The following is a 26,379-nucleotide window of genomic DNA, read 5'->3' on the forward strand; positions in this document are numbered from 1 at the left end:
GTCCAACATCTATCATGGATTATTTGGGGCGTATTAAGGTCGTCGCAGACCAACTTGCTGCCTCAGGGAATAACATTTCTGATAAGGAAAAGGTGCAGCAAACCTTGAATGGACTTGGGCATGATTATCATGCTTTTATTACAGCTCTTGAGGTCCTTCCTGTTCTGCCTTCCTCCAACGAACTACAAGGTAAACTTCTCCAACACGAAATGAATATAAAAAGAGTCATTGAAATGACTCATCAAGGGAACTCCCAAAATGTGTTGGCTATGAATGTAAAGTTTGGTAAGAGCCATGGGAACTCCAACCATGGTGGTCGTGGCATTCTACCAACACCACATAACCAAGGTATGTCTCCTTTGGATACTTCAAGAAAAATACCAATTTGTTTTCAGTGCAACAAGAAAGGGCACATGAAGGCACAGTGTTGGTTTAATCCTCAAAATAAAAACAAAGGGGTAAGACATGATTATAAACAAGGAGGACAAAGTTCTAAATCCACCGCGGAAGATATGCAACAGCTATTGATGACCGCATTCTCAAAGATGACTATAAAGCAAAATGAGCAGGGAGAATGGTTCTTGGATTCAGGTGCAGCTACCCATGTAACAGGAAATGCAGGTAAATTAACTAACTTATCCCCTCATTATGGTAGAAGTTGCATTATAACAGGCGATGGAAAATCTCATCCCATTACACATATTGGAAATGCACATATTCCATTATCATCCTCGCCTTTATCACTGTCTAATGTTGTTCTTGCTCCCAATATCAAAAAGAACATCATATCCATTTCTAAACTCATTGATGATACAAGCTCTTCTGTTGAATTCACACATTCTTCTGTCTATGTCAAGGACCTCCAAACGAAGAAAATGTTCGCTAGAGGGGAGCGTCAAGGGAATATGTACGTCCTCAAGGAATGTCTACCCAAGGATTCATCCACTTTTGATATAGGATTGAAGACATTTTCTCTTTCTCATAATGCGTCATCAGTGCCAAGTTCTTGTCATTTTCAATCAAAAGTAAGGGGCCCTAACCAATTTATGGAGTCTGATCTGTGGCATAGTCGGCTAGGACACTGTGGTCGACATTTCATTGAAAAACTTGTCACAGATAGTCTCATTCCAAGATCAAGCTTACCTCTTACTTCAAGTGTCAAAAAATGTTCAAGTTGTGGACTTTGTAAGAGTCATGTTTTACCTTTCCATAATATAAATCAAAGGGCTTCCAAACCTTTTGAAACTATTTTTTCTGATGTATGGGGGCCAGCCCCTATTGATTCCATGTCTGGGTCAAGATATTATGTCTTATTCATTGACTCTTACTCACGTTTCACCTGGATTTACTTCATGAAACACAAATCAGAAGTACCCCACATATTTCGAAACTTCTATGTCATGATTCAAACCAAATTTTCATCCAATGTGGTGCATTTTCAATGTGATGGAGGGGGAGAATATTCCTCGCTTGATTTTATTGAATTTCTACATGAAAAAGGGATAACTAGACAAATTTCCTGGCCTTACACACCACAACAAAATGGTGTAGTTGAGCGGAAACATCGACATATAGTTGAAAGCGCCATGAGCATGATGCATGATACTAATGTGCTCATTTCCTTGTGGACTGAAGCCTTCCATACTGCTGTATACATAATAAATTGTTTGCCTACGACACTCTTGATGTCTAAATCGCCATATTTTACACTCTTAGGCAAACAACCTGATTACAAGAACTTGAAGGTTTTTGGTTGTGTATGCTATGTTCACGTTGATGCTGCCTTGAGGAACAAGTTTCGAGACAAAGCTATTCAATGTAGATTCGTTGGATATGCTGATGAATATAAAGGTTTTCGATGCTATGATCTAACAACTAAACGTATCAAAACTTCAAGAAATGTCATTTTTGATGAACATAGTTTTGATAATACAAATGAAATGCCTATGACCATTGAATCTTATGATCCCTGGACCAGTACACAGTTATTCAATGCAGATTCTGTTATAGAAAATGATGTGCCTCAAAATGAAGATCCAGAGAGAGCAATACAACCGTCGGATATGGCTCAAAGTGAAAATCAAGAAGATCCAACACAGTCATCAAGTCATCACGAAAGCAATAATGAAGAACAGAGCAACGATGCACATCGGTATTCGGGTCTTATCTACAGCCGAAGACTAAGGGACAGAGATGCTCACAGTGAAGAAGACAACATGCCCCACCTTAGAAGATCCCAAAGCATTCGTCATCCCATTCACAGGTGGGTTAGCTATGATTCGTTATCACTTGATTTTTAGTTATTCATGGCAAAAGTTGGCAAGGAGGAAGAACCCACTTCATTTGATCAAGCATCAAAATCACATCATTAGAGAAAGGCTATGAAAGAAGAAATGGATGTCTTGCATGAATGTGGAACATGGGAGATCGTTCCAAGGCCACACGAAAAGAACGTAGTGGGCTCCAAATGGGTATACAAAATTAAATACAAACCTGACGGCAGCATAGAAAGACACAAAGCAAGGTTAGTAGCAAAAGGGTTTACACAACAATATGGAGAAGATTATGATGAGACATTCAGCCCTATGATCAAAATGGGAACAATTCGCGTGATTATATCATTGGCAGTTGAATATAGATGGAGACTACATCTAATGGACGTAAATAATGCTTTTCATCATGGTGATTTAAGGGAGGAAGTATATATGGAACAACCTCCAGGATACACGAAAGGAGACTCTCATGCATGGGTTTGCAAACTAAAAAAATCTATTTATGGACTTAAACAGGCCTCACGTTCGTGGTTTGACAGTTTCTCCTGCAAGATTCAAGAATGTGGTTTTCGGATATGTCCTCTAGATCACTCTCTTTTCATTTATCGAAAGGAAAACATATTTACTTTACTTCTTATATATGTTGATGATATTGTTATCATAGGCAATTCAGAAAAACACATAGAAGAAGCTAAAGTTTTGATGATGCAAAACTTCAAAATGAAAGAGCTTGGTGATTTACGATTCTTTCTTGGAGTGGAGATTGATAGGCACAATAATCGCCTCACATTGACACAACAGAAATACACGTTAGATCTGCTGAAAAAGTCAGGTATGTCTGATTGTAAGCCTGTTGGAACTCCTAGTGTTCTAAATCAAAGACTAAGTGCTCAGGATGGGGAGTTATATGAAGATCCTACGCAATATCGAAGTATTGTTGGGGCACTTCAATATCATACATTTACTAGACCAGATACTCACATGGATGCAGTCAAAAGAATATTAAGATATCTTAAAGGGACAGCAGGAGATGGCTTACTTTATGGTAAGAGTGAAAATATAACTACTGGACATCAACTTATGACATTCACAGATGCAGATTGGGATAGAGATCCCGATCAAAGAAAGTCCATTTCTGGTTTTTGTATTTTCATTGGACGTAATCTTGTGTCTTGGAGTTGTCGAAAGCAAAAGGCAGTAGCAAGAAACAGCACTGAAGCTGAATACAGATGCATGGCTGCAGGTACTACTGAAGTTACATGGGTTAGACATTTGCTAGAAGACATTGGAGAAAAGATTAAAACGTCAATGTTAATGTGCGATAATCAAAGCGCTATTAACATTGTCTTTAATCTCATACAACATGGTCGAACAAAGCACATTGAGATTGATCAACACTTTGTTAGACAAAAGGTGGAAGACAAGGGGATTCAGCCTATTTATGTTCGTACAGATGAACAAGTTGCAGACTTTTACAAAAGGATTAACAAAGGAACGATTCTGGTTTCTAAAAGGCAAGTTGTACATGGTGCAAAACCATGCACAACTTGAGGGAGGGTGTTAAAATATAAATCCTTCACCAGCACGTTGAAGAGGAGTCTCTTAGGATTCCACCTCCTTGTAGAATGTGTTAAGATATTTAATGTCCTTGTAACATGTAAAGAGTCTCCTAGGATTCTATGTTGTAGTTAATATCCTTGTTATATGTGAAGTCTCCTAGGATTCTATGTTGTAGTTAATATCTTTGTAATATGTGAAGTCTCTTAGGTTTCTATGATGTAATTAATGTCCTTGGAGCTTGTGAAATCTCCTATGATTCTACAATTGGAGACTCTTAGAATTCTGAAAATGGGATTATAAATAGAGGCCATGCAAACCATTTTGGCTACAACTTCTTCTCCTCAGTTTCTTCTTGTTTTCTCTCTCTCTCTCTCTCTCTCTATCTCTCTATCTTCCTGCGTAAGTATTGTTTTCTGATTACAGATATTGGTGCTAGATTTCTATCACCCGGGCCCGGGCTTCAGGCCCGATGGACCGACCCGGGCCGGGCCGGGCCGGCCCGATGCCCACCCCTAGGCTAGATCAATCAAAGCTATGGAAGCTGAAGCCTGATAGGCTTTGTGTGCTAAAAAATGCTCATACTCATATCTGTCAATACTAATTGTAACTGTCTCAAACACTAAAGAAGAAAACCGCCCATAGTAGGTGTGGCTACCTAGGCAAAGCTCTTGCCCAGCTTAGTCAGAATACCCCTGCTCTGTGACAAACAAGATGGACGAGCATGTTTGTCCCAGTAACGATCATCCAAATGTCCCATCTTCCCACAATAGGTGCATTGAAACCTTCCACGGCCACCAGTTCCACGACCTATACCTATACCTTCGGCACTATAAGTGCTGCCTTGACCACTCACAGCAAGGGCAGAAGCAAGAGACCCACCAACTGGTTGGGACAAAGTAATAGCCATACAACTAAGTCTATTGTATGCTTCAAATAGATCAAGAATTTCACTCCTAATAAGCATCTGAGTTTTAGTAACTGCATACCATGGTGACGGACCAGCAAGAAACTTCTCAACCATGGTAGGCTCAAAGTGTGATTTATAACAAAAGTATGTTTTTCCATTGTGATTTATAACAAAAGTGTGTAACTTCTCAATCATATTCTAGTTCAAGGGTTTTTCCATCTATGGTTTTGGTATAGTAGAAGCTCACTTTTAGATCCATCAACAAGTCTCCACAATCCTTTGCTTCTAATAAAGTGTTACACAATTATTGCCCATTGAACATAATTAGATGGAGTAAGCTTAGAGAAAGGAATGGAAGTAGTTTTGTCATCCATGATATATACCTTGTATTGTTGTGAGTGACTTGTTGAGCACTGAGGAGAGATATCCATTAAATCAGCAACAAAAGAACTTGTGACAACACCAAAAAATGATGCCACAACAATCCCTATAATGGTCATGATAAAAGGATGATATGATCCCTCATAGAGCTATTATCAAACAGTTGGTGGACAAATTTTTCTTTAGCACCAATGCCACCATATATGTCCTTATATCCAGCAGTATTTCCGACAAGAAGGCGAGCACTTCTTTATCCAAAAACAGCAGCAAAAATAGTAAGGTGCAGTTCCAGTGATTACACCAAACAGATGGTGAACTTCACAGTCGCAAGTGGGCAGCAAAAACTGATCTTTCAAGGCCTCCAAAATCAACAAACCTAGGGCCAAACCAATGGTTCTGATACCATGTAAATCAAAGCTGAATTAGCTGACAGAGATTCTTCAATAACATACACTTGAAGACACCAGGCTCACCAAGAGCTCACACAAACGAAAAACCTCAAACTAGAGGTGAATAACTTGTATTGTTGAATCTTAAAGCATTTCAACACCGGGCCTTAAAGCCTTACCAAGCAAGGGACTCAAAGTCCCTATTTTATAGGACAAAAATAAAGAATGAGCAAAGGAGCTAGCAGTTGGGCTAAGTCACACGGACACGTGGGATTAGCCCACGTATCCGTATCGATACACCGATATGACGATTCAGATACGGATACGTCACCAATATGTTTGGATCGGGTCTGGGTCAGACCCGATCCAAACCCAAAAAACCGATTGATGTTAAGTTAGGCCAGACTCGAGCGTCTCCCTTTCGTCTTCACTCTTTCGTCTTTAGTTAGGTCTTCACTCTTCCATCTAAGCAGCAGAAAGTCCGCAGCGATGGCAGGCGACAGTGACGACTTCTGGCGACCGAAGGTGACATCCGGTCATGTCCGGCAGCAGACGGCGACGGACAAGTAAGTGCCTAAGTGGGTTTTTTTTTTTTCTTTTCGATATTAGAAGTTAGGGTTCTTCATTTGGATTTGGGGTTTTTTTCTGTTTTTGGATTTGTCGAGGGGAGGTTCTCTTTGGCTTTAATGTGGAAAGTGAGTTCTAAACTTCCAAGTTCCAACCAAGAAGCACTCTGCTTCTAATGAGTGCGAGAGTTGTGAATCAGAGGTCGTTCTTCGGAGGAATGACAAACTAACCATAGGTTCAAACTCCTCCAGCCAAGAGTTATTGATGAAACATACATCAATGCAGGTTGCAGAACATAACATTCTCATTTCAATGGCAATTGTTCGACCAAAAGAATTTGAATTTCTGGTTTGTGATTTCAAAAAGTTCACTATTCATGAATGAAGTTAGAAAAGGAGATGCAACTAGCCAAAGCAGGAGGCCGACTAGACTTCTCAGCACTATTCAGGATCAAATTAAAATCACCAACACAAAACTTTCATAATAAATTAACATAAGAAAGAAAGGGGAATATATCCAGGATCAGGGTGGTTGTGGATCAGAGGTTGTTAATTCAAGATTCGAAGAACCTTCTATTCCATCAACATGTGAAATTGTGGAAGAAGAAGATGAGTCTGAGGACGATTTGGGCATTGACAATGACTAAAATGATTATATTGATAAATAATGTTTTGTTATGAGTTTGAGAGTTCAGTGAACTATTAATTTCATGTTTTTTTTTCAATTTATAATTTTTGAGAATATTATATTTTGTCGTATCTGTGTATCTGAGAATTGTGAAAATTACCGTGTCTGTACCCGTATCCCCGTATTTGCACCCATATCGCACCCGCACCCGTGTGACTTAGCTGTTGGGCCAGCTGCAACGGCTAGATTTCTAATTGTTGGGAGCAGCCAATAGCCTTCCCTCTCTCCTATGTGGCTAATAAACAAGAAAGATAAAAAATATGGAAAAAGGGTAGAAAAAGAACAGAAAAATAAAGAGAAAATAAATACATAAAAAGCCTAAGTACACATCCATGTATTTATATATATAAATCATACATCAATGATCAAACTACCAAGCAATGTCACACGGGTGCTGTTTTTTTGGACCCGCACCCGTGTCAACAAGACGCGGGTGCGCGTGCGGGTGCAACCCAGATTCGCGCCCAGCCACGTTTAAAGTGAGTCGGGTGTGGTCAGCCACACCTGACTATAATCGTCATTTCTGAATGCGCACCTAACTTGTGTCAAACGCGAGTCAGGTGTGGTCAAACCGCACCATGGATGTGTTGTTCATATTCATACTTCGTAGTTCATACTTCATATACATGAATGATGAATGTTCCTTTAAATACATTTTTCTTGATTTTTTCTGATTTTTGCTTGTTTTTTCGGATTTTTTAGAATTTTTCTGTTTTTTCTGTATTTAAAAAATAATAATAATTTTTTTTACAAATTAAAAAATTAATTTTACAATACGTTACGATACGGCGTATAGGTCGGCCCGACCGATACAGGATACGATACGCCAATGATAACATTGGTAGAGATCACTCCTTGAACTAAATCACGAATGTAATGACAGTCTACTTCAATGTGCTTAGTTCTTTCGTGGAAGACCGAGCTGTTTGCAATATAAGTGGTTGCCCTCTTATCACAAAACATTGTCATAGGTAGTTGTACCGGAATGTCTAGGCTTTCGAGCATGGATTTAACCCACGTTAATTTTGTTGTTGTTTGGGCCATAGCCCTATATTCTGAAACTGCACTAGACCGTGAGACCACATTTTGTTTCTTGCTCCTCCAAGATATAAGATTTCCTCCTACAAAAATGCAAAACCCAGTAGTGGATTTTCTATCTTCAACAGATCCTGCGTAGTCTGCATCACAGTAGGCTTGGATATTTAAGGTTTTCCCTTTCTTAAATAGTAGTCCTTTGCCAGGAGAAGACTAAGTATTTGAGTATCATCAATGCAACATCCCAGTGAACCTTCCTTGGTTTTTCCATAAACTGACTTAGCTTTCCCACAGCAAAACTAATATCTGGTCTTGTAACTATCACATAAAGAAGCTTTCCAATCAAAGATCTCTACGTCTTAAAATGTACATGCTCTGCCTGCTCATCATGTAAATGCAATCATGGATGCATGGGAATGGTGGCAGGTTTTGCCCCCAACATTCCTGTTTCTTATAATAACTCTAAAATGTATTTTCTTTGAAAGAGAACCATTCCTTCCTTACCACGAGCCACTTCTATCCCAAGAAAATACCTCAAATGTCCAAGGTCTTTTGTGACAAAGTGCTTTTGTAGGAATGCTTTGGTCTCAGATATACCTTGTTTATAGTTGCCTATCAATATAATATCATCAACATATATTGCCAAGATAACCATTCCCAACGCTCCCTTCTTAACAAACACTGAATGATCAAGGGTGACCTCTGAAATCCACTCTGCGAGACAATATCAGATAGTTTATGAAACCATGCACGGGAACTTTGTTTCAGTCCATATATGGCCTTTCTCAATTTGCACACCTTCCCACACTCCCCTTGAACCTCGAAGCCAGGTGGTTGTTGCATATAAATTGTCTCCTCAAGATCGCCATACAAGAATGCATTTTTAACATCCAATTGATGCATATGCCAGTCAACTATGACTGCAAGAGAAATCAAGAGCTGAATGGTCCCCAACCGAGCAACTGGTGAGAAGGTGTCAAAGAAATCAATACCATACGTCTGAGTATATCCTTTCGCAACCAGCCGAGCTTTATAACGTTCAAGGGTTCCATCTGCATGGTATTTTACAGTAAATACCCATTTAGAGCCCACAATATCACAACCTGAAGGTGGATCAACCAGGTCCTACGTGTGGCGTTCCTGTAAAGTATGTATTTCCTCTTCCATAGCCTGGCGCCAATTAGGGTCTAGTAATGCTTGCTGATGACAAGTCGGAGTAGTATTAGATAGAGCATGAATGAATTGTCGCACCTTGTCACTTACGTATTCAGAAGTCGCGTATTGTGAAATGGGATGAATGGTGCACTGACGTTTACCTTTCCTCAAGGCAATAGGGAGATCCTGCGAGTCAGAGATAACCAGAGGTGAGGAATCAGGTACACTTACCTCAGGAGAGGATGATGGAGGAGAGCCATGTGAGAGACCCTGTCAACGAGAGTAGACTAAAGGAGGATTTGAAAAACGATTCCAGGGTGGAGATGGACTCGAAAGGGACATAAGCGGGAAAGGTAGGATTGGCAAAGGACATTGAGAGAGATTTTCAGAGCAAGAAGTAGGTGGTTGTGGGTAATATGGATGAGAGTCAAAGAATGTGACGTCCGCACTGACATACTCTTTCTGGGTGAGAGGGTCAAAACATTTGTAGCCTCGTTGGTTTTTGGAATAACCAATAAAGATACATTTTCGGGCTTGGGCAGCAAGTTTATCTCACTTTGGTTCAAGAATATGAACAAAGCATGTGCATCCTAATACACGAGGTTGAGTTTGAAATAATGGACGATCAGGATAAAGCATTTGAATTGGAATTTTGTTACGTATAGATGAGGATGGTAGGCGATTAATGAGGTAACACGCAGTTAATATTGCATCCCCCCAAAAATAAGATGGTACATGGCTCTGTATCATGAGTGTACGAGCGACTTCCAACAAATGTCGGTGCTTCCTCTCTGCAACACCATTCTATTGCAAGGTATGTGGACAGGTAAATTGAGGAACAATTCCATGGTTTGAGTAAAATTGTAAAAGGTTTGACGATTTGAATTCCAGAGCATTGTCAGTGTGAACAACCTTAACAGAAAGTCCAAATTAAGCCTTTAGTTCAATAATAAGATTATGAAGGATACATATAGCAACAAACCGTTCCATCGAAAGGAAAACCCAACTAACACGAGAAAAATCATCCACTACTACCAGATAATATCAAAATTTAGACCGGCTAGCAGTACGGCTAGGCCCCCACACATCGACATGAAGTAAATCAAACATACTATGACTTGCAAGATTTAGACTCGACGGAAAACTATTCCTAGTGTGTACCCCAAGTTGACAGGCTTCACACTGGAGTGACTCTGACACGGAAAGCTGAGGAAGCAAGCAACAAAGTTTTGACACCGATGGATGCCCAAGTCTGAGAGGCCACTGAAGATAGGTAGGTTTGGATGGGACTGATGTAGCAGTTGTGTCCATGGCCTTAGACACGAAGTAAACTCCCCCTCGTTCATGGCCTCTACCAATCATCCTCCCAATCTACAAGTCTTGAAACCAACATGAACCAGGATAAAAAATGACTCTACAGTTCAAATCATGAGTCAACCCTTTAACTGAGAGAAGGTGAGTAGGAAAATCAGGAGCAAACAACACATTATTCACAATTAAACAATCTGAAATTTTCACACTGCCCCAACCGACAATGGGAGAGAATCTCCCATCTACAAGCTTCACCTGTCTAGGTTGAGGAAACTGGTGAAGCATAGTGAATAAATTTGGTTGACTGCAGAAGTTCTTGGAGGCTTCAGAATCAATAAACCATGACTTACCTGGATCTTGGTTGTGCATAGTGGTGGAAAAAGCGAAACCACCCACAACCGTAGACGCTAAGGCGAAAGAGGAGCCTTTCTGAGCAAAAATTGTTCATACTCAGATTTACTAATACTAACAGTGACCTTTTCAGCAGCTGGTTCGGTAGTATCATCTTCAACATGTGAGGCTTTTGGGATATGAGCAGAACCCTTGATCAGTGATGACTCAGAGCCTCGCATCATTGGGCGACCATGTTTATTCCAGCATCTATCTTCTAGATGTCCAAGTCTTCCACAGAACATGCACTGAAATCTACCACGTCCACCTCCTGGACCACGACCCCCTCTCCCTCTAGAGAAGCCTTGTCCTCGAGTTCCTAAGATGGCTAAGGCCTGCCCACGGCCTCTTGGAACAGCTAGTGCTGAAGAGGGTGCATCAGTTGAGGATGGAGTAACTGTCACCGCCAGACGACTAAGCCTGTTATAGGCTTCAGCAAGGTCTGGAATTTCAACCCCAATCAACATTTGAGCTTTTGCCACTGCAAACTCAGGAGATAACCCGCTAAAAATTTGGCCACCATGTGCTGCTCAAAATGAGTTTTGTAGCATGATTGACAAGGGGAACGTAGAGCTTTTAGTCTCTCATAGGCTGATTTGAGTGACGCAAAGTATTGGGCCAGATCTGAGTCACCTGGTTGGAGCTTGAGAAGTTCTTCTTCAACCTGCAAAATTTTGCTCATATTCTTATCGTGGGAGTAAGTTTGCTTCAGAAATTCCAACATCTGTTTGGCAGAAGTATAATGCGCAATTGTAGGAGTGATGTGTGCCTGCATGCTATTCATAATCCACGCCATAACAATATTGTTATCTTCCTCCCATGTAGAATATTTTTCAGACGTAGTTAGGGGTTCCTCTTCTTCAATAACATGTTTTTTTTCTGTGCCCCTTAACAGACATCATAAAGACGTGAGACCAAATTTCATAATTTGTGCCATCCAATTTCACCGTCGACCCAAATGAAAGAAGGCTCCCAGAACTTTTATGTTCTCTTTGCATATCAGTAATAGTATCTCTCTGCTCCATATTTAAGATCAAAACAGAATATATATGCTCACTTTATATGGACTGAAATGATATGTGTGTGCAGGCAGGAAAAAAAAAAGTCACAGAATTTCCCTTGGTTTCCCGGAGGTTATTAACATAGGCAGCAATCACTCCTTTCCACACGGCCCTGAACAGACAAAATAGATTTTGCTGACAATGACTGCTGCAAAGAAAAACTTACAGACGACTACTGCCTCAAGACTACCGCTGCTTCTGCTGTTCCCACATCAACCTCTCAAACAGCAAGTCCACCTCTTGTTGTTCCACAATCAGTAATATCAACAGATCATTTCCACGATCAGCAACAAGTCTCTACGAATAGCAGCCATCTCCCGCACTTCTTGTTCCACCATCAGCCGCGTCAGACAACCATCTCTAGCAGCGTCAGCCTTCTCCACGAAAAAAAAAAACTGCTGCACAGGTTCCACCAATGGAGTCTGATCACGCGTTCCACATGGGCGTGATCAAACCCCACCAACCAGCGAGCAATAGAACGGAGGAAGAAGAAGGAGAAGAGAAGAAAGAAGAAGACGAGAGAGGAGAGAGGAGAGAAAGAGGTATGACAGTCACCGGAAAGAGAGTCGCCGGAAGTCTGCCAGTTGCCAGAAAATAGAAGGGATCACGCCACCGCCGCTGGCTCTGATACCATGTTTTTGTGAGAAAAAGAGAAGAAAACTCATAATTCCTGTTATTGATCTCTTACCCTAACCTTACTTAAGGGAGAATTAGGGTAAAGAATAGAATTACCATGAGAACCAGAAAGTTATCTAAAATAATTAAAGAAGGGTCAGGTTCTTTAATATTCAAAAAGCTGCCCCATTGTCAACATATATATATATATATATATACCTTTGCTGCGCTGCCGCACCTAAATTTTTTGACTCCGGCACCAGCATTAGCACCCACACCCCGTACCTATGTGACATAGCTACCAAGAGTACATGACATATGACAACACATAAAATACATACATGCATACTTATATGAAGTCTACACCTTAAATTCTAACAGGTATTACCCTCGCAGGGCCTATACATGTTTTCTCTTACTCAAAGAGTTGATGCCCATAGAAACCAAACTGCAGCTGTCCGTCTGAGAGCTGAGGCAAGCTTTCACCATGCCAACTTCCTCAAAGCTTAAGAAAATGAAGCTAAATATCATCAATCTCCTAAATAAAGGAAAGACCTATGGAATATGGATACAACTGGACAAACTATGATTTCAAAACAAAATAAATATCTTTACATTCTCATGCTTTGCGGAAAACACATAGGACTATCGATGGCAGCCAGGGAGACAAATAAGCCACAAAATAAGTTTACTTCTCCACAGCAAGCAAATTATATGGGGAGACATTTACCCAACATCAAATTTCTTAGCTCTAATGACATTCAAATATAGATTTTAATCATGATTACCTTAATTAGCCTCCTGTTTGCCGTTAAAGCCTTCAGTTTTGCAGACAAAAGCCTCTTGAGGCTTGGTGGAGCCGAATATTGATCCTGAAAATCCAGAAATTGTTCAAAAACCAATGCATAAACAAATTCTAAGATCCTGCGTGTGAATGTACGTTAGTTGTCATGTAGTTATAAACAATCATCAGGAGTCAGTAACATGTGTTTAGCTGAAGATGTTCCATATCTATTCATTGATTACCTTGTAAAGAGCACTGGACTAGGCATCATTTATGTTAATATGTGTTTAGTAAGGAGATGAAAAATCAATAGCTAAGATCATATTAGGAAACACAAAAAAGATTGAAATTTTCATTTAGATCCAAATAATAAATCATTTGTCACATAATACGGATCTAATACGAATACATACATTTACATATATGGCTCCTTATAATTATTTTTATTCAACATCACACTGTGCCCATTTAGAAACTTAGTTGAAGATGTTCTGTATCTACTCATTGATTACCTTGTAAGGAATATGCACTAGAGTCTAGATTATGTATCTTCCATTATTAAAGAGGTGAAAAATCAATCGCTAAGATCATATTAGAAAGAGCGAAAAAGATTGAAATGTTTCATTCAGATCCAAATAAGAAATTATTTCACATAATATGGCTCTAATATGAATACATATACACACACACACACACACACACACACACTATATATATATATATATATATATATATATATATATATATATGTGTGTGTGTGTGTGTGTGTGTGTGTGTGTGTGTGTGTGGCTCCTTATAGTTAATACTGTACCCGTTTAGAAACTTAGTTGAGATGTTCTGCATCTACTCATTGATTACCTTGTAAGGAATATGCACTAGAGTCTAGATTATGTATCCATAATGATTAAACAGGTGAAAATTGATAGTTAAGATCATAGCAGAAAAGGCCAAAAAAGTCCAAATTTCTTTATTTAGAGCCAAATAACAGGTCATTTTTCACATAGATGAGAGCCAAAGAAAAAAAATATTCTGATGTGTGTGGAACTAAATAACTTCGTTAGTAAGAGAATGACTAAAGCTTTAGAAGACAGAACAATTAAAACCTCAGAATCATATGCAAATCGTGGAAAAATGAAAATCATATTTTGATTTTTCAATTTTAAGGTTACTAAAAAACCATACATCTTTAATAAAGACGAAACAAATCTTCTAAATATAAAAATGAAAAGCTATGCAAGATAAAATCCAGTATTGCAACCAAACAGGTCCTTATTACAGCATGACCAAAGCATAACATAATATTTGTAAATTTGTTCAAAGACATTATTTAGTCTCAAATTGGAAAGTTACACGAAAAAAAATTTAAAAAAAATGTATCACATGAAAAGATTATATTTGCAAAACGAAACTACAACCCACATTGACCATGAATTGCATAAAATATTGTGTGCACAATAATGAAAATATATGCTACAGATAGCATGTACATGTTCATTAAAAGTAAATAAATATTTAGCAACTTAACAGTGCTCCCAATGCTTCATCAAACCAGTAAACATTAGTGAGTATGACTCACTCTCTGAAGAACCCAATAGCCATAAAACTTCTTGTTTTGGAGGATAGAAATAGGCTTCTGGGGAAAGAAACCATGAAAACCATAATTTCGTTCCAAGAAATCACATCCCAATTTGACAATAATTTTGTCCATAAGAATGCCTCTCATGCCACTTGTCATATTGAGATTCAAGGATAATAAAATTTGTAAATTTTTATCCAAAGACGTTATTTAATTTCAAAAGCAGAAAGTTACATAAAAACAATTTTAAGAAACATATTACATGAAAAGACTATATTTACAAAATGATGGTGATTGTCACAAATATAGAGATATTTTCAAAAATATTGTGATATTAACGATAAAAAAACTGAAAAAGCATGTGCTTTTTCTAAATTGAAAATATATTTATCGTGCTTTAATCCCCCATTTTTTTTGTCTTTTACATCAATATCAACATGAATTCAAATTTAAACTTAAATGAAGTTACTTATCATCATTTTTGTCAACGTCAAAACATCAATTTTATCATTTTATCTAGTTTTTCTAATGTGTTTTTATCAGTTCACATTTTTTTATTTTTTATTTTCCCAAGATTTTCTTAAGTTTACCCAAGAAAAATAACTTTACTGTTAAATATTCGAGAGCACACACATAGACAACCATGTGACAAAACATAAGTGGGAAACGAAGAGAGCAGAGCTTGCTTTGGTGAGTCTATTTGTTGAGAGGGGAAGAGGGGTGTGGAGGAAAGGCAGAGAGAAAACCAAAAAGAGCAACCAACGACAATATAAGTATTTGATGCCACCTAAGATTCCACATACAAAAACACTAGTCTAATTGAAAAAGAAACAAATAGTCAAAGTTTCCTTCACTATGAAAAAAAAAAAAAAGAGGAAGCATCAACAATATGAAGAAAGGTAGATAGCACGTAAGGTAGAAGGAAAAAAAGGAAGAAGAAAGAATAAAGAGGAAGGGAGAGAAGAAAGGCAGCCCAGATAGAAAGAAAGAAGTGCAATGTAGACTGCAGCAGGTCGACCGTGAGGAGAAAGAAGAAAAAAGAGAATAAGGAGAAAAAAAGGAAAAACATATCTAAAGTTCAAGAGAGAAAAAGAGAGGAGTCAACTGCTTCACATTTTTTTTTCTCAACATTGACTAGTCATGAAACAGTTGTGCTAGTCAACATCTAGTCACTGACTTTAGAATGATAGTATTTTGTGAGAAGATTCAAATTCTGAGATAAAAATGTTACGCAACATTTCACTCACAAGAGTCTATGTATGTCATCCATGAGCTAAAGAACCTAGATGCATCATCAGACAACACCAGCCAAGAAAGGTTTAACACATGAGAATCAACATGGGATGGACAACTGAAATCAAGGTAATTGTTTCTACTAAATTTTCAGAATCACCTTAATGTAGAGAGCAATAGCTGACTTGTTTGATCCACCAGGCTCTTTCAAATTCGTTATAGCCTCTATTATGATACTGTCAAGCCTGTCAAAGGAAACTACAAAGTAAACATCAAATGCAGATTAAAAGAATGAAACTGAATTGTGCATGTGACACGCAAACTTTGTCAGAACGTGTTACGAGGTTATTACGATGTTACTAACTGCAACAAACAGGAGTTCCAGTATTCAGAAAAAGGCTTTTACAATAAAAACAATACTTGACAAAAGAAGCAAAAGTATTGCATCTTAAGAAATGGATCACCTAACAAAAGAAAATCCAACCACCAGGCTGCATCAACTAATTCTCTGTCACAAGATGGCCATTAAACCAAAAATCAGAAAGCACATTCTTCTGCAGTTTCTAGCTACTTTTAACAGTTCAATTGGCATTCCAACTTATTTTTCCTGTTCTCCGAGAGAAATGAATGTATCAAATGAAAGACAAAAATGTCAATGGTTTAACAGCATACCACCTAACCTTGATAGAGGCCTTTTTGAGCCTGCTATTTGCAAAACACCACTTGATACTGCTAAAGGTTTTGTATCAACTATCTCTTCATCAAGGTTAGTGACTGATGAACCGACAGCAATAGGATTGTCATCATGGTTTACAAGCTGCTGACTTCTTCTTAGTGCTAGTCTAGCCTTTTCCCGAGAACCCCACCCATTTGCTGTAACACTCATATTTCGCCACTTATCCTGGAGAAAAGTAAACATATATAAGATAGATGATGCAAATAACCACAAGTACAGCTCTGCCAAAGTCAACCTCGATGCACTGTATAACATGCATAGGTTCAGAATATCAATGTCTTATGAGGCATACCAACATGTTCACAGTGATAACCAATGTCGACAGTCTCATAACATAAGAACAACATTAAAGGAAAGGAATTCATTATCCAGTAAAAATACATGATAAAACAAGATAAAGCAATCTGCATCTAGGAAAAGAAAATGTACACTACTCATTACCAAGCAGAACTTAACTGGATAAGTAAGAAAACGTTGAACAATTGCTTCCCTTTCCTAAACCAAAACATGACTGAGGACCAAAGCAGCAACTACTCAGTGACAGGATTTATCAAGTGGTTCGAACATGCAAAGCCACAAGGTGCGGATAAGGATGCATGGGTTTGGACATGGTGGTTATAAAGGTATATATTGTTAAGAAGCTTACAGTGACGTGTTTTGATCTCTGGGTGCATCTCTTATTTCAGCACATGATTCATTTTTAAATTAATGCAATGCTCTAGTTTCTGGTGTAATCAGGGACATGATGTCCAAATGTAAAATCAAGAGATCCATATAAGCTTAGGGTTGAGAGGCTGAATTATCTTGCAGTCATTCTCTCACTTTCTGCTATTCTGTCTGTTTTCAATAATTTTCTACAAGGTTAGGGCTGCGGTGAAAGATTGAAGGCTGATATCTCATAATCTCACATGGTATCAGACAGAGCAAGGACTTGAGATTTTTTCTGCGCCCAGCAAGATCTAATCTGAGTTTTAGGCAAAGAAGAGCCTAATCCTCTTTTTTAATCTTCTCCTCTATCCCTCATTTTCTACTCCCAGCCTTATTCTCTGTTCTTCCTCTCTCGTTTCTTGCTGCACCATATTTCTTTTCCTGTGCACTCTAAGAACTCCATCAGAAATCTGTTGTCTGCATAGTTGTGGGTGGTTTATCAGCATCTGTTTCTGTGTTCCAACCTGTTTGCCTTCTTTTATATATTCAACGTCAATGTATATTCTGCTCCCTTCTTAGTTTACCTTCCTTGCATCAAAGTTATGTCACATCTAAAGTCAGTTTTCCTATCTGGTTCAGACTGTCACATAAGTACGGGTACGGGTGCCAGTGCAAGTACGGGCACGGACCATTTTCAAAAAACTTGGGTGCGGAAGAAGAAATACTTAGAAAATATATATCAAAATAAAAAATATATATCAACATAAACAAATAAACAACATATAAAATATATATATCAATGGATCTTACAGCAGTGTTTTTAAAAAAACTATGAAAAACTTTAAACATTATGGACAACCGAGCAGCCCCCTAGACAGACAAATATAAACATTAGTCAAATTTCACATCCAAAAAACGGCTCAACATTGTGGAACTTGAATCTAAGTGTTAAATTCTGAGCTGAAATGGTTCAGTTACAGAAAAAGCTGGATTTAGGCACCAAATACAGAAAATATTGGAATGGCTCGATTGTGGAGCATGGTTGCATATAAATGTAAAAGAGAAAGGGCAGACGATATGATTTTCGAAGAAGAAAAAGAAGATTAAAAATGACAAACCAGTAAAAGAAGAAAAACAAAAATACTACTAAGGACAACAATAACAAGAAAAAATAGTTCATGCAGGAAGGTTGCCAGAGGTCGTCAGAGTCTGCTGGAGGTTGCCGAAGGTCACTGGAGGTCGCAGGAAATTGCTGGACGTTGCCGGAGGTCGCTGGAGGTCGACGGAAGAAATATCGCCCAAATCAGCCAACATTGGCTCAAATCGATTCTGCTGGAGGTCGCCGGAGTTATTGCGAAGCATACAACGGTGGAGAAGAGCAAAACAAAGCCCACAATTTTGTCGAGGCCCTGCGTTTTTGAAAGGAAATACGAAAAAAAAAACCCTAAGTTTTGGACAAAAATGGACTCGATCAACATTGATCGAGTCTGTTTTTGGACGGATACGAACCCGAGTACATTGACCGTATTCAGTACGTGTTGACCCGTACCCGAGCCGTGTTTGAGGGTGCACCCATACCGGTGTCGCACCCGACTGGCACGGGTACTCCACCAGAAATAACGTACCCATGTTACATAGGTTTCAGGTTGCATTTTGTCTAGGTCAACAGCTTTTTTATTCAGCCAACCTTCTCAAAACTCTATTCTTTGAATTGTTATTGTTATGCTTTCACGTTTATTTCTGCCTCATTGTGCATATAAAACTTAGCACGATCAAATAGTCTGAGTACAACAACTGTTGGTGCTCAGAACCCAAAACTTATACTATGGTCAGGTCGACCTAGGCACTTTGAGTTGAAGATGACAAAATCCCTGAAGACACATGGTTCAAACATTTTGTGACTCATTCTAGCATATGATGACCTTCAGCCTTGCTTTTTGTCCATCAATTTGGTGGCTTAGAGTGTCCACTAATCAGGGACCGATTCATGTATTCAGTCTTAGAAGGAGGGTTACAAGTGAAGATTTTGCCCACCATACTAGTCCTAGACAAGCCAAAGACCAGGACCATTTGGGAGCCAGCAGGAAGTACAAAATCCAACAAGAGATGTCAAATTCCATGACCAAATTGCCTGAGATTCTCTATTCAGACGTTGCCCTTTGTCATTGGAAGGATTTCTGATGCCATGTTCACTTGGGTTACCTCTTTTATTTTCCCTGATTCCAGGCCCTTCCAGCCACAGCAGCTCGTGATGTGGAGAGGTCTGTAAGACAAGGTACACTTCCCAAGGTACTATAACTATCTCCAGTTGAGTTGTTTGTAGGTCTTGCATGTTGCGAAGCAATCGCAACGTACCCATGTTCTGTTCATCTGAGTGAGTATATACGAATCCTTGTGAAGGTTGGGTTGCTTGGAATAAAGGAGATGAATCAACTTCATGAAGCAGTGCTGACTGACCTGATAAAGCTCGAAAAAGATCCTCCTCTAGTAAAGAGGCCTAACTGGGATGATATATTAAGCACACAGCCACCTCCTGGAGCAATTCCCAACAAAAATTGTGGAAATATTGAAGGGTCTATTAAGAAAATGGCGGAACTGCATGGAGATAACTTGGATCTGGAAAGCTCAAAACCAAGGGTGTCGTTGGTTGAACTATGCTTGCAAATCGAGTCTCTTACTCTAGTCAGTATTATTCATTTTTGGAGAAGACAATCGAACCTCTACGGGAAGCAGCAGTGAGTTCGGCAATCACTATGTTATATGAGAAATAAAAGGTTGACACCTCTTGGTCATCATCTTGCATAACTGCCTGTTGACATAAAAATGGGAAGGATGATGCCTTATGGAAGCATATTCGGATGCTCATCACCAGTTCTCTTCATTTCTGCAACTTTCAGTTATAAGTAGTCAACTTTGTACCACAAAGACAAAAAGCTGAAGGTAGAGAAAGCCAAAATATCCCTTGTTGTTGATCAGGGCGACTATAAGAAGGATCTAGCCTCTAGATAGGGGTCACAGATGTGGAACTGGGAACCAATTGAAGTTTCATATGGAGTGTTGGCAACATAACCACCCAGATTCAGCTGCAGTTTTGAGTGCCACTAACCCTCCCTCAGTATACCAATGTTATGTGCTTTTCTTGGTGCTGCAGTTGGCAGCATGGCTGAAGGTGTTAACTTTACTTTTACTTTGAAAATACCCATTATTGTTGCCTACAAGCAGTTCTTTGGCATGGTTGCTTCCCTAATGTTTTCAAAATTTACATGGGCTATCTATGCAATTAGTTTTATATCTTGCAGCAAAAGGAAGGACCCGAACTGTACACCCAGACTATTTCATGAGAGTCTTCAGATGACTCAATTTGGCTTTCAAGTTCTTGACGATAGCCTTCCTTGCCTTGGGATGTTGGATGGAGAAAGTAAGTTGGTTCCATGTATGTTAGCTATTGTCATAATGATTGGTTGGAAATGTTGTATGATGACATCAGTAGCATTAAATGAGAGGCAGAATCTTATTAAGTACCACAACAACACAAATCCACCTTCAAATGGTGTCAGTAAGAAGGAAATTTTAATAGATGAACTTGATCCTATTTGGGCCTATGGAGAATCTGTTCATCCTCTTCATTGCAAAAATGACATTTCTTTTTACCAAAGTCTCAAATTCACTGCTCAGAATGTTGAACAGCGGAAGATGTTGAACAAATTGTTATCACCAAATAAGTCTTGGCCACTTTGTTTTGTGGGGGGGAGGGGGGGGACCAAATAAATTGTTATCATCATTGTAGGTGAAGGTTCAGAAATTGGCGTTCATGTTCCTGCATATGATAAAATTGTTTCTGGTGGGGGAAGAGTTAATTCAACTCTTGGAGTCGATCCCATGGCACAAAGAGAGTTCACTTCAGACATTTCAGCAACAACTTTCCAGGCTCACACCTTGAGGGCAAGGTGTTTTTCAAGGAGGGGAGTGTTAATAGCCACCATGTTTTAGGTCTTGGGTCGGGTTTGCTGGACTAAACTGACCCAATAATGACTATAAACATTGTCACAAAAAAAGTGTACGGGTATTATATGGCAAGGAAAAAGACGGGTATAATACCGCAAAGTTGTATATATTGGGCATAAAACGGGAAAATCTTGAAAAAATTTTCAAAAAATTAAAACATTTAATAAATCCTAAAAATTATAAAAAAATAAAAAATCATAAAAAATGTGAAAAAAACGTAAAAACAAAGGGTATAATACGTGTTTTTTATTTTCTGATGTTTTTTAAAAAAAAAGACAGGAATAAAACAGGTATTATACAGCTGACTGTGTTTTGCCGTATTATACGCATCTTTTTCCAATAAGACGCTTTTTTTGTGAGAGTGCTAGTATAAATAAAACTGGGTGCTGTAATTGGGGGATTATCACTGTATGTGGAGTTCATTTCCTCTGGGAAGAAGAATCCCTAATTAGGGATTAGGGACTGCATGAGTGAGTTTTGGTCTTGAGTCTGAGTGTCTCCTCTCTTGTACTCCGCCTTGTTAGCCGGTTGCTAACAATTACATTGTGTATGTGTCACATATTTCATTAAAAATGATATTTTTTATCTAATTATTAGATCATTGTTCTTATTCAAAATTTTTGTTATGGTTCTAATCTTTTTATTGTTCTTAAAGCTTACATTTCAATGTCTCAAGGCTTACACCATGCCTCTTGATAGGCTCAATGGCTTGCTCCACCTTAATGCCTCTTAACAACAATGCTAGGCATCACAAGCCTAGGCAAGACTAAAAGAAATAGGCAGACACTAAAGGGGAAAAAGAAACTAAGAAAATTCATAGTTGAGTGTTAGAATTCTAACAAACATGTATTTCTCAATGAAAAATTTTCCCAACTCATAACAATAAAATTAAGTAAAATGTCCAAACATATCACAACATGATGACAGAATACAATGAAGAAGTTAAAAAGGAAAAAAAATAGAACGTTATAGCAAGAAGGCAAAAGAAAACATGAAGAAAAGAACAAAGAAAGAAGAAACGAAAGCAAAATAAAAATGAAAAACAAGAACAAAGAAAGAAAAAGGAAATGAAGAAGGAAAGAAGAAGGGATAGAAGAAGAAAGCATAAGCAGTCCAGCAGAACACCTAGGTATGGCTATATTGCAGATTGCAAAGAACGCTCAAAGTAAGCAACTTGCCTCAAGTACACCCTCTTCGAGTGTATGTATAACTACATAGATCCAACCCTTAAATGATTGCTTAGATGAGGCCACCCAACCCATTTCTTTCTTGGAGTCCATGAAGTTGTAAACGTTACGTTATGCATTGAATTTCAATTGTTCATTACTATGTTGATTTTTTCAGTTGCGTTTAATTTTTAAGCTAATGTTTATTTGTTGTTTGGGTTCCAAACTAGGCTAATCAGCTCTGTCTTGGTGCCGACTAGGTCCACTAGAAGCCTGGCGTGCAGCCACCAACTAGCACTTGTAACTACTTAATACTAAGATAGCAGGTTTTCCAATTCCATAACAACATGTATCTACAGCAATGGATCTCTCATATTTCAGAGGACTGGTACTAGATCACTTGAGATGCCCTTTCATATCAAGCACAATAGTTTAAATTCAATTGTAGGAAGAAAACATTAATGAAACAACATCCTGGAATGAACAATTTACCTTCAAATCAACATTAGAACGCAAAGCCAAGATCACATTGAACTCAGGATCTTTTAGTATGGTGCGCCATTTTCCTGCACCATGCTTAACCACACCAGCCCTTAAAGCCGACTCTTCTTCTGATGTCCATTTCTGCTTAGGAGCGCCCATAGAGGACAACCCTGGAACTTTTCTAGACAAGCCAAAGGAACTAATATCGATATCTGCACACACCCCAGAGTATTCAATTGTACCTTGTACAGTATCAAGACGAAATAAAACATGACAAAAGATATCTCAAACAATAATATAAACTAAATGGTGGAAACAAAAAATGTCTGAGCAAAATTTCTGTTAAAGATTCAATCCTACAACCAAAAACCCACGCAATTTCACAAAGAGGAAAGGAGGAGGACCAGATTCAAAGCATTAGTCATCTCTATCTTGTTCCAGCAAGATTGCATCTCCCAATCTGTCTTGACTCCTTGATGGGACCTATTGGAGAAGATGGTGACGAACTAATTTGCCAATAATGCCAATGCTCTTATTAATAGCAAGCACACCCTCCTTGGGAGTCGCTATGTGTTTAGCATTCCCAAAGAGTTCCTCACTAAACTATAGATAAGCCTTGGTGTTTGGATTTCTTTCTTACAAATGAAGATGGGGCTATGAGATTATCAATGAGAAATTCTAAGTTGTACCTTTCAGCAACAATCAATTTTAACAAACCATTTTAAAATATTGAATGATCTCCAAAGAGCACTCTCCTCTATCAAGCTTGTGCTGGCTAATTCAACAATACAAAAGTATATTTTCAACAGATGAACTATATTTTCTTTTAGAAACCTAAATATTTACAAAAAAGACAAACAAAAAAGTCTTGGATAATAGCCTAGGTAATCAAACAACTGATGTAGAGACTACACAGGATAAGATGCACTTGGATGTCCAACACCATCAATCAATCATATGAGATATTTTTACACAGCTGAGAATAGTGCTAAAATAACTAAAAAAAGGGCAGGACATGTGGCGGACCATACTACAAACTAGTGCTTAAATGGAACCCCTCAATTGGAGGGTCCACTTCTAGGAAAAAAGAACCAAATTTTCAAACCACAAATAAGAACATACATGAAAGGCCAATTGAATATGAAATAACATACACCATCCTGCATCACCAAAAATCACGTTCAAGACATCCAGAAATTCCATCCAAGGAGAAATAGCCAAAAAATATATATGCTCCGTGATTTTACCTTATGCAAATCGTTGGCAGCCCCACAGCCAGCTGCTCGCTTCAGATCTCATGAATTCAACTGGCTTATTCGCTTCTACGCTTCTAGTGCATCACCAACATAACATGCAACAGCAATGGAAATCAATAATGAGATTTCTTCTTAACCACCCGAAACTAAAAAAATAGAAACCCAACGGAATAGAAGACATTGTGAAAATAAAAGTTAGACTCATATTGGATTTGGATTGTGAATTTAAAAATAAGATTTGGAATATGATATAAACTTTTTTTATTTGTATTCTAGTCCAAATATGTGAATGAACATCTAAATATGTGAACATCTGACAAATCGGATATAATAAAATGGCACAACTAATTTGAATATGATCCATTAACATCCCAAGCAAATAGGCAAAAAGAATAGAGAAGAAATGAACTAGAGCGTATAAATTTTACCATTCCATATCTATAATACAAGTTATATGTTCAACTTCAACCCCAATATGCAACTGCAGGTTGTGGTGCCCCTACGGGTGCCACATATATTATGTCGCTCTCTAAATCTTGTATCCAGTTCAACCATTGTCTGCATCAGTGCAATGAGATAAATGTCCTTCCTTAAGAATAAATTTTTTACCCTCCTCAAGACAACAAAACAGATAAAACTTTTTACAAAACCCTCATTAGCATTTTCCTTGTAACCCCCACGCCATCGCCCCCTCAACCACCCCCCACGGAGATCTTGCTCAAGTCGAATAATTGGTGTAGGACACCATTTGGGTGTTGAGTCTCACGTGTCATTGATGGCTACCTAACTGCCTAACCATCTCTCTTTGTCACTTTCGAATGTGTGTCAAGGAAACAAAGTATTGTCTTTTATGTACAACTATTCAGAGAGAAATTGTACAAAATTACAAAAATATTGTCCATGAAATGAAGAACAGATGTGAAAAATGTTTCCTATTTTACTTCATAACGTAAAAGCATGTTTTCGGCTCTATTTTTTGTGCCCCGAGTTCGCTCAAGGGCTTCAAAAGATGACGATGAGGATCTGGAAGAAAGGGTTTGGGTTGCAGCTGCTGTCGATGAGTCAATAGAGAAGAAAACGTAGAAAGAACGAGAGAAAGAAAGAGTAACCTCAGAGATGCGCAGTGCCCTGAAGCGGTGAGAGATGCGGGTGGCCTCTGGGACGTTCGGGCTGCAGGTGTCCGGCAAGGAGAAAACGACAGAACGACAAATCGAGGGTGAGAGTCAGCGAGAGGACAGAAACAATTGAGAGAGGTAGAGAGGGAGATTTGACCTGTCACCGGCGCTGCGAGTGGCCGACGGATGTCTGAGCACAGAAAGAGGGCGATGAGTTGAACAGAGGAACAAAGGCGAGACAGAGCGGGAGGAAGATGAACCGAACGACCGCCAAGGGGAAAGGGGACGCCTTACAGGCCGGATCACGGACAAAAGTTGAGCCTTTTGTGTCGAGGAAACGTGCGGGGATAACTTCCGAACTCGCGACGAGGCCTTCGCATGTTGCCTAGGGGGGGAAAAAATCAGCAAAATGCCGGAAATTGTGGTTCCTCCGCACAAAGCTAATTTAACTTGTTTGTGAGAAGAGATCATTTTGAGGTTTAAGAGTACATAGTTTTGTAATCATAGTTTGGGTATCGCATGGGGTTAGAGTCTAAGGTTTGTCATCCAATTGAATTAATTATTTACGTTTAGCTTCGAGGTGTATGGCTTAAAGCTTTCGATATACGGTCTTAAGTGCAGGTTAGGATTCCATGTGAGATCCAGCGAGCTTAAAAATTGTGCACTGATATCCAACCAAATATTAGCAATTCTACCCCTTGCTGAACTTTTAGATTTATGATACAATTGGGGACACTTTTCTTTCTCCTACTTAAGTAAGTATGTTCTCTCTCTCTCTCTCTCGATGCATATATATATATATATATATAGCCTTTTGTTTTATCTATATGATTTAATCTTCTCCTAGCCAACTCTTCATGTTGTGCATGTGCAAACAACTGTTGCTAATGAAGCACGTTTCAATATTCATAAGTGACGTCATATGTCTGTGCAAAACCTTAGTTGACTAACATTTGTTCATCTTGGTTCTTGAAATGGGTACGGGTAATGTTTATAGGCAGTGAAACTCAAACTTGCAAAACCTACTTCACCTAAGATTATATTTT

The 26,379-nt window shown here is 38.6% G+C and overlaps 1 protein-coding gene across 4 annotated transcripts in view; it reads right to left on the minus strand.

Moving 5' to 3' along the window:
* The window catches only part of LOC116257489 (telomere repeat-binding factor 1), a 64,603-nt gene extending 38,817 nt beyond the window's left edge, over window positions 1-25,786 (minus strand). For 2 of the 4 annotated variants that reach the window (XM_031634292.2, XM_031634296.2), the window contains exons 1-7: window positions 25,491-25,784; window positions 25,328-25,388; window positions 24,210-24,292; window positions 22,972-23,174; window positions 16,605-16,825; window positions 16,085-16,169; window positions 13,120-13,203 (exon numbers count right to left, since the gene is read on the minus strand). In XM_031634292.2, coding sequence (XP_031490152.1) covers window positions 13,120-13,203; window positions 16,085-16,169; window positions 16,605-16,825; window positions 22,972-23,121 — 540 coding nt within the window. In that variant the 5' untranslated portion in view covers window positions 23,122-23,174; window positions 24,210-24,292; window positions 25,328-25,388; window positions 25,491-25,784. Of the gene's footprint in view, window positions 1-13,119; window positions 13,204-16,084; window positions 16,170-16,604; window positions 16,826-22,971; window positions 23,175-24,209; window positions 24,293-25,327; window positions 25,389-25,490 lie in introns of all 4 variants that reach the window. The other 2 variants (XM_031634293.2, XM_031634295.2) reach the window with 2 other exon arrangements.
* Window positions 25,787-26,379: the final 593 nt, after the last annotated feature.

This window comes from Nymphaea colorata, chromosome 7 (assembly GCF_008831285.2).
Source record: "Nymphaea colorata isolate Beijing-Zhang1983 chromosome 7, ASM883128v2, whole genome shotgun sequence".
NCBI lineage: Eukaryota > Viridiplantae > Streptophyta > Magnoliopsida > Nymphaeales > Nymphaeaceae > Nymphaea > Nymphaea colorata.